General features: G+C 45.6%; 1 protein-coding gene across 2 annotated transcripts; it reads right to left on the bottom strand.

Moving 5' to 3' along the window:
* Positions 1-123: 123 nt before the first annotated feature.
* On the bottom strand, positions 124-11815 carry st6galnac (ST6 (alpha-N-acetyl-neuraminyl-2,3-beta-galactosyl-1,3)-N-acetylgalactosaminide alpha-2,6-sialyltransferase). Of its 2 annotated transcripts, none has more exons than XM_061706171.1 (9): positions 10260-11815; positions 7755-8000; positions 6701-6905; positions 5513-5678; positions 4099-4273; positions 2991-3129; positions 2806-2909; positions 1497-1580; positions 124-1393 (listed from the first exon to the last, which is right to left on the bottom strand). In XM_061706171.1, exons 2-9 carry the CDS (start codon positions 7886-7888, stop codon positions 1123-1125), a joined length of 1278 nt encoding a protein of 425 aa, XP_061562155.1. In that variant the 5' UTR covers positions 7889-8000; positions 10260-11815; the 3' UTR covers positions 124-1122. The 2 variants fall into 2 exon arrangements, with proteins under 2 accessions (XP_061562155.1, XP_061562156.1); XM_061706172.1 differs by having other exon boundaries at positions 7755-7905.
* Between the last annotated feature and the right edge of the window lie 23 nt (positions 11816-11838).

The following is an 11838-nucleotide window of genomic DNA, read 5'->3' as shown; positions in this document are numbered from 1 at the left end:
TTTCTTCTTTGATTACAGATTATGCGCACGTCAGTCACGCGGTCATGTGACTTTCACTGATATCAACACGAGAAAGGCAATTTGCAAAACATGTCGAAAAAGAAAAAACACAAAAGAAACGGGTGAAAAAAAGCAGTTTTTATTTGGATAGTTTCAAGACGTTAAAAAAAAGAAAAAAGTCTAAAAAGAAGCTAAGGTCTACAACTAAACAGGCCCAAGATTTTTTTGCTTTCTAGGCATGTTTTCAAAAGGTCTAAAAAGAAATGTTGAAAAAGAAGAAAGTTTGACATAAGCAGGCTTATAAAAACCTGTTGAAAAATGTAAAAAAAAATAAAGACATATCTCAATAGAAACACGTCCAAACTAAAAATGTCTTGAAGGGAGCAAGCATGTTTAAAACCACAATCTGCTTCTTTGAGACAGGTTTTTATTTAGACATGTCTAAAAAGAAAACGGCCACAAGAGCGGGAAGGCAGGAGGCAATTTTGCGGCTCGCGCTCCAATCTGTCGCTATGCTGGCAACGGGAAAACAACAGTCCGGTTGGCGAGCGGACCGGCAAACTTTGCTTTGAACGCGGAAGCCGCCAAACTTTGCTTTCGCACGCGGAAGCCGCCTCCGGCACGACGGACGCGTTCCTCTTAGCGTGCTTGCCAAGTGGCTCGTGCCGAACTAGTGCAAATGCGCTGATGATAAATAAACCACACGTTCGGCAGCAATCGGGAAGCCTCGGGGGATTTTCAGAAGCGCTCGGGGAGGGTGCGTTCACGAGCGCTCGGGATCAGTCGGTAAGGTGCGTTCAGGAGCGGTCGAGAGAGTTCGGCAGCACTGACGAGCGTTCGGGAATGCTCAAGAGTGTTCAGGGGCACTCGGAACAATTCCTTAAGGAGCTTTCGGGAGCTTTTGAACAGCGTTCCGAAGCTCTGAGGAGTGTTCGGGAGCACCGAGGAGCGTCGTGCGCTGTTCAAGAACGTTCAGGAGCACTCAGGAGTATTTATTAGGGAGCGTTCAGGAGAGTTGGAGAGTGTTCAGATGTGTTCGGGAGCGTCCGGGTGCATTCAGGAGTGTTCAGGAGCACCCGGGAGCATTTATTAAGGAGCGTTCAGGAGAGCATTCAAGAGTGTTCAGGAGCGCATGTAGAGTGTGATGAGACCCGCCCGGTGGAGCCGCTGCCACAGGTTCATCTCCAGCATCAGGTCGTGGTTGACGAAGAATCCCACGGGGCGGTACTTGTTGTCGTAGTAGTGGTCCGAGTAATCTTTGTACTGCGGCGTCATGAAGCCGTACGCGCTGACGCGGTCGCAGGCGTGCAGCGCCGCCAGTAGCATGACGGCGCCGGTCGACGGCCGGTAGATGTTCTTGTGTTTGGTTTTCAGGGTTTGGGACGGAAGGAACCTGGAAGCAAAACAAAACAAAGAAAAACATTTTCACCTTCATTTGGAGGAGCCGGTCCGGTCGCCACGGTTACCAGGCCGGAGGGAGGTCGGGGCTCCGTCACCTGTTTCTGAGGTAGCGGACGAAGTCGGGATGGTACATCTTCAGCTTGGTCGCCGTCACGTCCTTGCCGAAGTACGCGGTCGGACTGAGCCAAAACATCACAGTGACGTCACCGCGACATCGCAACGGCGGCTCGGGCATCCGCCCTTTCCGCTTCCGGGCCACAGTGAGAAAACCATCCATAAAAATACACCGCTAAGCGAGCTCGCCGTCTTGCGCCGCGCAAAGGCGCGTTCGTGACCTCCCAAATGTCCTTCGTCGGAACCGTCGTAAACCGACGACCCAAAACGCCTGCGCGACGCGCTTCCGGGGTCCGCGAAGCCCGGCGCTTGACGCACTCGAAGTCACTCTCAGTCGCGAAGGCTACGTTCACACCGCAGGTCAATTCCCATTTGTTTGCCCAAGGTGACTGAGAGTGACTTCGAGTGCGTCAAGCGCCGGGCTTTTTTCATGTCAATGCGAACAGTACAATTGAGATTTTTTTCATATCCGACAAGCGAGTCGCACTCGTACGACCTCGTCGACGTGACGGTTTTTCGACAAAACAGACGCGTCACCAAAGCGACGGCGGACGAAACGGTGGCCAAAGGAAGACGCTTCACGAGTCAGAAAGAGAAGAACATGTTGGCTCCGGTCGCACAAAATCCTTGAAATCGCCACAAATGCACAAACGTCGCGACGAGACCTCCGCCGTATTCATTTACGTCAACGCGCCGCCTCGTGTTCCGTCCGCAGCAGAAGACAAACATTTGTATTTGGAATGTGAACCACTACATAAAAAGCACCAAAAAAAACAACACCAAATCAGGTATCATCAGTGTAAGTCACCTCAAGTCACTTCAAGTTAGTTTCAAGCCCTTGATGTCACTTGAAGCACATTGAAGTGACTTGAATTGACTCCAATCCAAGTGCCTTTTCACCCATTTTAGTCACTCTTGCCCCCTTGATGTCCCTTGAAGCCCCTTCGGGTACCTCTGGGTCACATTACGCTCTAAGCCAGTTCGAGAGCCGTTGAGTCACAAAACAAATCATCTTTAATCCCGATTGAAGCCACAAACTGACGTTGATCCGGTATATCGTAATTATGCGACAGCAATGACGTCATTTTCGAGTATTTTTCACTTCAACTATACAGTCCGTGATCTAAGAAGCCGACGCGGCGATCGTTCACTCATAACCCTTCCCCCGAATTACCGCAAAGGGATTTTTGGGAGTCAACTGCATCGAAAATCCCTTTGTGGCGACTCAGGCGCAGCGAGCGAGCGAACCGTTCCGAGCGCAACGCCGACGTGCCGATACGCGGTACTCACTCTTTGCCTCGCTCGCGTCCTCCCTCGACGAGGGTCCGCCGGGCCGCCGCCTTCACCATCTGGTAGTCGCGGTCGTGGTCGGGCAGGAAGACGTAGCGCGTTTCCTGTCCGGGGGCGGGGTCGCCACCGTGTCACCGATCACGCCCTACGTTCGCCGGGCGCACGTGCGAGCGAGCGCGGCTCACCTGAGACCGCGGCGGCCCTCGGTAGCCGGCGGAGGCGTAGCTCCTCATGGAGTTGATCAGCGTGTTGGTGGAGAAGGTGTAGTGGGTGCTGCGGACCCCCACGTCCTCCTCGAAGCCCGCCAAGATGGCGCCGTTTGTCCTACACCACAAAAACTACACTCAAAACCTTTGTGAAGTCAACGCAAAAAGGGGGGCGGCAGTCATAGCTAAACTCGGACCCTCCGTGATGTCATCATCAAAAAACGAGGCACCGCGGTCACGTGACTCGCGTTCAGTCAGACTTAAGTCGCTAATATGCGAGGACTCGTGCCTCGCTTGAACTTCTGAAGGACTGGACTTAGACGACACGACCTGACTTCCGACTCGCTGAACTCCAGAACCGGCCCCATTTTTGAAAGTTTACATTTAAGACTTGAGACTTCCTTCGTTCGCTCACGAGTAGTCGATTAATCAACAACTCATCGACGATAAGATTATTCGACAACTATTTTGATCATCGATGAATCGTTTCGAGCCCTCGTTTGACTTCAAACTGTCCAAATCCTCGATTTTCATATTCATATTTGCTTTCTGCTGTCCTCCATGAACGCAGAGTGATTCTCTTTTTGTTTTTTCAAACTCAGAGACATTTGCTAAAAAAACCAGCATCAACATTTTTGCTGATTTTCTGGCGGATGTTAACGCACCAAAATCAATTAATTTATGGGAAAAAAAACATAATAGTCAGTTAAATCTATGAGAAAAATGATGCTTCTTTGCAGGCGCAGTATGAATATTGTGTAATAGGCGTGTTTCACCTGAAGCTGCGCCTAATATTCCTTTGCGCACGTGAATCGGTACCAAAGAAGTCACGCTCGCTTTCAAAACGGTTGCAAAGTTACGCAATTGCTGTTTATTTGCTTTTGTTTCATCACTAAAGAATGCCAAACAAACAACAATAATCCGCTTCGAAACCATCATCGGAAAAAAAAGCTGTAAAGCAAACCACATTTTCATCCGCTTTTTCGACGAATCGATGGAATGACGGCTAGAATAAGGGATCGGAACAATCTCGGACGGCGAGTTCCTCGTGACCGGAGGCGCCGGCGCCGCCGCCCCGCGCGCGTACCTGAAGACGTAGTGGTGCCGGTCGATCTCCTCGCCCTTCTTGGAGTCCCTCAGGATGCCGCCGTTCCCGACCACGGCGCAGCGGATGCAGCGGGACGTTCCGGCGCGACCCTTCCAGTCGTCAAAGACGGCGGCGTTGGCGGACCGGTTGAGCGCCGCCAGCGCGTCCGACAGCGCTGGCCGGAAAAAGACGCGTAGCGTTACTTTCGAGGCGCAACTCGGAGCCGGCGCTCCCAACCGGGCTGGAGTGCCGCGGGAAATGTTGCAATTTCACTTTTCCCATTTTATTCCCACAAAAAAAAAAAAAATACAAAATCTGACTTTTAATAATGGGGAAAAAATGAAATGCTCTTCCACTAGCTGGCAGAAGGTCCAAGGAAGCCGTGTACTGCGCTTCGTACAACAGAGGAAGTCATTATTTCTCCATGCACTTGGACCTCCGCATACTATTTTGTCTTGTTTTTTGGGGGTCCAACCCCGAAAACGCTTCTTGGTGGTTTATGCCCGCCTATTCGTGAATTTGTAGGATTCCAAAAAAAACCTCAGCGCAATTATAATGATTGACAAACATCGGCGGGATTTTCACGAGGCCGCTCCAGATGGGCGGCGCTCCACTTTATCCCGACTACACAGCGTTACGACTTTCATTTCCAAAACCAGTTCGCCGGGGCACTCGTGAGTCGAGGCGCGTGTCACGCTTTTTTGACGTCCGGCGTGTGCCTTCGCTCAACAAAGGTGCGTTTCCAAAACAAACAGGCCACAGCTGAACGAAGGAGTCCGCGCAAAAGAGCAGCACCCGTGTCGTCGCCCGACGTGGCCACGCCCGTCGTCTATCCGCACCGAGCGGTTCCGTTGCCGGGCACCTCGCCGTCGTAAAGTACGGCGACGAGATGGTCTTAATTTAAGCATCCAGTACGGTGCGACACGGACGTATTTCGTTTCAAGTCAATTGAAATTGTCTCAAATGACCACCAAAACCTTTTTATGTTTTTACTAAAACAGTCTTGTAGACACGCAAAGAGAATGGAAAGAAATGACCAGCTTTCACAAAAAGCCGTTCATGCACATCCTGTAGCACTCACGTGTTGGTTGTGTGCCTTTAAGGGGCGTGGCCGAGTGAGTTGAACAGTTAGTCTGCGCGTGAGTGTCACAGTAGCTCCTTGAGAGCGTTGTCATTTTGTATTTGTGTGTTTGACTGATTTGGCCATCAAAGTGCATCAGTGACTCAGGCTCTCCTTGCCCACATGCCCGGGCATTACCGTACCAACTTATTTTCACTTGAACTCCAATTTTGGCTCTATATTTTTGTTTGGCGGCGTGCCGAGACATTTTTCTCACGTCAAATGTGCGCGTCGGCTCAATAAGGGTTGAAAAAAGTGCTTAGACAGACGGGAAGCGGCCATGTTGGTACTGACTTTGGAAGGTGAGGCCCCCCCAGCCATTTGCGCCCGCATACGGACGCAGGCGGCGGTATTCGTCGGCCGTGGCGTGTTTGGACCACTGCAGCACCGGAACGTTGCTCAGGAACAGCCCCGCAAAGTCCGACTTTGGGATGCGGTTCCGGATGCCGTCAGGGCAGTCCTGCGCACAGGAAGTCTCATGTTGAACTACATTCTGGTAGGAGTTTGCCAAACAGGATGTCAACATGTTACAACATCATTCTAATTATGATTTCAACTGGATTCTGACCATGCATCCGACACCATTCTAACATCGTTTTTAACACGACTCTCGACTCGAATCCTGCATGATTCTAAAACGATTCTTACTAAGGTAACGACAAGATTTGAACAAGATTCTAACTAAGACTCTTTCACGATTCTTACCGTGATAACATGATTCTAACGCGCGGCCAACACGATTTCAACAAGATTCTAAACATGATCGCAACATGTGAATTGTTCATGTTGAACTACATCCTACTCAAACATGATGCCGTGTTCTGCTTTAGTAGCCAGGATGACGGCACCGCCCAGTGACATCATCTTGTAACCCTGGAGACCAAACCAGTCAACACCATTTTTTTTTTTTTTTTTTACTCGAACGACTCACACGTTGGGTCACAGCGGACCGATGAGGTGACAGGCAGCTATCACAGGATGTTTAAGATACACTCACAGTTTCCTGCGCGAGACACTAACATGATTCAACCATGAATCTTACTTGATTCTAGCATAAATACATGAATCCCACACAATTTCAGCCTAATTCATACATGAATCATCATGTTCACGGATTTAACACTATTATAAAATGATTCCAAGTAACCATGATTACAACAGGATTATTTGATTCAAACATTATTATTAACCATGAACCCAACATTATTCTAACCGTGAATCCAACATGCTTCCAAAAGGATTTCAACATGATTACAATAGGATTCTAACCATGAATCTCAAATGATTGCAACATGATTTTAACGTGGTTCTATCCCTGATTATGCACATTGAATCCAACGTGATTCCAACATGATTTTAACCATGATTCCATCTTGGTTTTAACCAAACAAGTCAACCTCTCACTTAAGCTGGTTACATGATGGCTGCAGAGCACCAATGAGGTTCCAGGTATCGTTCACATGACGCTCGAGCTCCACTCACAGTTTGCGGCGGGACGTCTTCACTGGCGTAAGCGTCTCCGATGAAGGGAGGCTCGGTGGGCTTCCCGGAAATGTTTTTGTGGGAGGGCGCGACGGCGGCCGGCGCAAGCGTAGTACCGACGGGGGTGGGGCCACACGGTACCGCCGGTAAGGGGGCGGGGCTCGTCCGGTTTCCGTGAAGACGCGGCTCAGAATCTCGCGGCTTACTGCGGAAGACCGAACATTTGTCAGCCGGCCTTGCTGGCGGCGCATGTTGATGACATCACGAGGAGAATTCACATCAGGGCTGGTCCTTTTTTTTTTTGTATTCATTTATTTGATTAAATTACGGGTTGATTTATTGTAAATAATAAAATAGTAAAAGTAGCAGTTTTGTATATACATGAAGCATTTTATTTTATTGGTTTCATGAAATATTAGGTTAGTTTATTATATTCAAATCATATTGGTAAAATAGGCAATTTACATATGAAGTACATTTACAATAATTGGTTATTATAATTTAATCAATAATAAACAATACAAATTATTTTACTATTTTAGAGTTTCGTGTGTATTCCTTTATATCATTAAATAATTGGTGAATGTTTGCATTGAAAAAAAAAAACATATGGGCAGCTTTTGTTTGAGTAAATATTGTGATTGTATATAGAATAATAGCACAATCAACAATTCTATTCATTGTATGACGTAATTGTTCCACTATTATAATAAACAAAACAAAGAAAATGTCAAATTCTTTTCAGTATTTTTTTGCTTGATTTTTTTTATTAATTTCATTACATTATTACAATATTGTCAATAACAAAATTCTAAATATTTCAAAAAACTACTTGTATAGTACATGTTTATAAAGTATTAAATGATCAAATACAAACTATTAATTTAAAATAAATTATAACAAATTAAAAGTGACAAATGATTATTTTACCATAGATTTAAACTGTTTTACATCCACATTCCATCGTGATTTTTTTTCAAGCGCATTTCCAAAATGATCTGACGCATGAGTCCGACTTAAAACTCAAGCCCACAAGTTTGCAAATATAACCTACCTCCACAAAGACCCCCGAGCCAAGTGGGACCAGGACAGCGCCAGGGGGGTCTCCAGGTTCCCGGACAGGAAGTAGACGCCGAACACGGAGGCCACGCTGAGGGCGGCCAGCGCCAACCGCCTCTGCGCAGACATCGCCGCCGTCACGGGGGCTGCGGGGGTCACGGCCACGCTCAATCAGACGCTGCCTCCACTCCACTGAAGGGGCATCAGGTGGCGTGTGGGAAAGGAAGTTCCTCTTTGTCCCCTTCGAACACAAATTTGAAGGGGACAAAGACAAATGCTACTTCTACTGTTTGCAAAATGCTAATCTGTGCTAACAATTGCAGCTCTGCTTCTAACCTTCTGGCTTTAATCCGACAATCTGTATGTAATTTTCCACCGCGTGCGCTCTTTCAATCTACTTTCTTTTCTATTTCAAGCGACTCATTGCCGCGCTTCATGTCCGTTCGCCACTTCCTGTTTCGCCAGCTTCACTTCCTGTTGGCTCGCTGCAGATAAATGAAGCCGACGCCATTTGAGAGGCGAACCAGACAAATGGCAAACGGCGGCGGAACAGAAAAAAAACGTGACCTCCTTCACGTGTGACTGGTGAATATTCCAACATGAGATTATTCTGATTCTAACCTGAATCCAACATGATTCCAAACATGATTCAGATGATTGTACCGTGACGCCAAAATGATACAAACAGGATTGTAACACGAATGCATCCAGACCATGATTACAAGCTAATTACAGTGTGACGCAATTAATAAGATTCCTAACCTTGATTCCGATGACCGTAGCATGATTCCCATAATGAATCCGACATGATTTTTACATCATTGTAATAATGATTACAACCAGAGTCGTACAAAATTCCAATGATTTGAATGATTGTAACCATAAATCTAACAAGATTCTCAAACCATTGTAACAATGACTAGGAAATGAATACAATATGATCTTACACGGATCGAACATGATTTTAATGGTTCGAACCTGAATCCAACGAGATTCTAAAGCATTGTAAAAAGGATTACAACCTGATTCCGACATAATTCTTACACAATTCCAACATGATTTTAATATGATTCGAACATGAAAGCGGCATGATTACACATGGTTGAAAAACCGAATCAAGCACGCTTCTAACAAACTTCCAACAAAACAATTGTCAACTTTCTCACCGTGTTTGCGTCACTGGGGCATGGTCATAAAATCAAACAGTCTTGCCTAGCCCCCGCCCCTTTTCTGGGACAATAAAGTCCACCACAAGGCCGGGGTGTGTGTGTGTGTGTGTGTGTGTGTGGGGGGGGGGGGGGGGGGGGGGGGGGGGGGGGGTTCTTTACTGCGAATGGAAAGAATGTTTTTCCCTGTCCTGCTGGTAAACTCAACAATCCCACCAGGATGACTCAGAGCTCCTCGCGAACACATACATACTAACCCAAACACACACACACACACACACACACACACACAAAGTGTCAGTCATCTTCCTGTCTAGTCCGTGTTTTTTGGCTGCTTACCTCATAAATCCAACGTGATTCTAAATAGGAGTCAAACATAACATAATCCTTGAATCCAGCACCATCCTAACTATGAGTACAACCTGATTCCAACATGTTTGTGACAATCAAACACGACAGCATTTGAACAAGATTGTAACCATGAGTCCCACACTATTTTATTGAATGTGAATAATGTAATCAATGTAAATAATCAATGAATCTACAGGGATTCTTACATGATTCTAACAAGATTCTCACGTGATTACAAATGATCTTATTACAACATGTTTCTTTCAAACCGTATCCAACATGTTTCTTATTTTAACATGATTCTAGCCACAAATGCAACACCCTTGTCATAATGATTAGAACATGCTTCTAAAACTATTCAAATGTGATTTCTACATGACTAACCACAAGTCCAATACGATTCCAACCATGAATCCAACCTTACGACAAAAAGCAAGACACTTGCAATTTTAACCTTGAATCCAACCTGATTACGACATGATTCTAGCCGTGAAACTTAAGTAAAAAGGAAACATTCTTTACAGATAATATTCAGCATGGGAACAAATTTAATTTTGGAATTCATGTACACGAACACAATTCTCACCACGAATCCAGCGTTTCTAACCATGAAGCCGATAAGATTTTAAGACGATCCATTACAATTTTACCACGATTCTAACCATAAATCCCACACATTCGATCCATGATTACAACCTGATTATAACATGATTCTAACACAATTCTGACACAATGATTTTAACCATGAAGCTCACATGTTGCTAAGTAGGAATCTGATATGCTTTTAACATTCCAATATACTTTTGACAAAAGTGTAACCACAACTCCAACATGATTCTAACTGTGATTACAATATGACTAACACAATTCTATGAATGCAGCATGAATCCTACATGATTCTAATAAGAGTGGTGGATTTTTTTTTTTGTGTGTGCGCGCGCGCGCACGAGCGTACGTGTGGGGGATTCGTTGAAAGTCCTCACCTGGTCCGGCCGGTCTCGGGCGTCCCTCGGCCGAGCTGTCCGAGGACTCGGAGGCACTCGGCGACGCTCCGCTGCCGCCAGGACAGCCGACTCGGGGCGGGCCCGGTCGCGCAGGGTGGGACCATCGTGAGAAAGCAACAGCTGCCGGCAGCAGTCGGGGCCTCTCCCGCACGGGCAGGAAAGGAGGGGGGAGGGGAACGGAGGGGCCGCTTCCAGCCAATGGGCGGCTCTCCGAGGAAGGACGTTTTGATCTCGAGAGCTTTGGACCCGCTCGGTCCCGGTGGCACTTTTGCGTCAGGTCCGCTTTTACTGTTTGCCAACAAGTCGTGGGGGACTTTGAATGTCGCTCCGGCAACAACGGCTCACTCGGGTCCACCGGGCCTGGGAAGACGTTTGGGCTCGAGGCCCACGTTTGATGGTTATTTCAAAAAAGTTCCCACGTGCGTGTCAAATCATTTCTAAAATGTTTTGAAATTGTACTTTAATTTGTAAGTAATCAAGCAATAAACATATTTCTTATTTTACCATGTTGTAATAATTAAATGCATGAAATTTTCAAAGGCTGTTATTCCTAATAAATCGATTCAATTGTAGCACATGTGTAGAGATGAAAAAAATGCATGGGATTGTAAAATAGTTTATTTTAATAACCTATAAAAAATTATTCAGAATATTTTTTACCGCGTATGTACAACTGTTTCTTAAATTGTTTTTTTTTTATCTACAACAGATCAATTAAAACAATATTCAATGCAATATATAAATAAAAATGATACATTGGAAATAACCAATTTTAGGGAAAAACAGCTCAATTAATGCAACAGGTGAAATAATTTTCATAAAACAAGATACAATTTTTACAATTCAACCAATTATTTCATATAAATGTTTTATATGTGTAAAATAGTTTTATAACATAATAGAATTAACCAGTTCAAATGATATTTGTCTGTTCATGTAAACTTATTTTTATTTAATTATTGACAATAAATCAATCAAAACATTGTTTAGCGAGATAAATTTGCTTAAAACAAGATTGGAATAACCGATGCTACGGAAAAACAGCTAAATTATCGTTACAAATAAATGTTCATTTTCATAAACTCACGCATGCTACGTTTTAGTAATTACAATTTAAAATGTAATACAAATCTTTTAATGCCTGTCTATTTTTGTAAAAGACTTCAATAATAAAATAATTGATGCTCATCATTTGTATGGCTTCTTTATGAATATTGACGAATAGACCGTGTACTTTGGTGACCCTGCTTCCGCAGCTTTCCAAATCAACAGGATTCTTTGCCCTAAAGTCGCCCTCGGGGGCAAAGCGTCTTTTGATTTTGAATCAGAAGGCGGCTGGCGGCGGCAGTCGTTGACAAGCGTTGATAGAGGTTCTTTTGTTTGCGCCCTCCGTCTTCGCTTTCACGGGCCGCAGAAAGGAAATCCGCCGAAAGACGAGAGGGGCTCCGGAGCAAAGTGGGTCACGAGACTCGGAAGGCTTCGTTCCGCCCACTCTTTGGCCGTCCCCCCCTTTGAGCTGCCGGAGGCGGCAGAGAGCACCAGGCGGCTCCGAAGTACT

The sequence above is a fragment of the Phycodurus eques genome, chromosome 19 (assembly GCF_024500275.1).
Source record: "Phycodurus eques isolate BA_2022a chromosome 19, UOR_Pequ_1.1, whole genome shotgun sequence".
NCBI classification, from domain to species: domain Eukaryota; kingdom Metazoa; phylum Chordata; class Actinopteri; order Syngnathiformes; family Syngnathidae; genus Phycodurus; species Phycodurus eques.
This window is presented reverse-complemented; position numbering and strand designations above follow the sequence as displayed.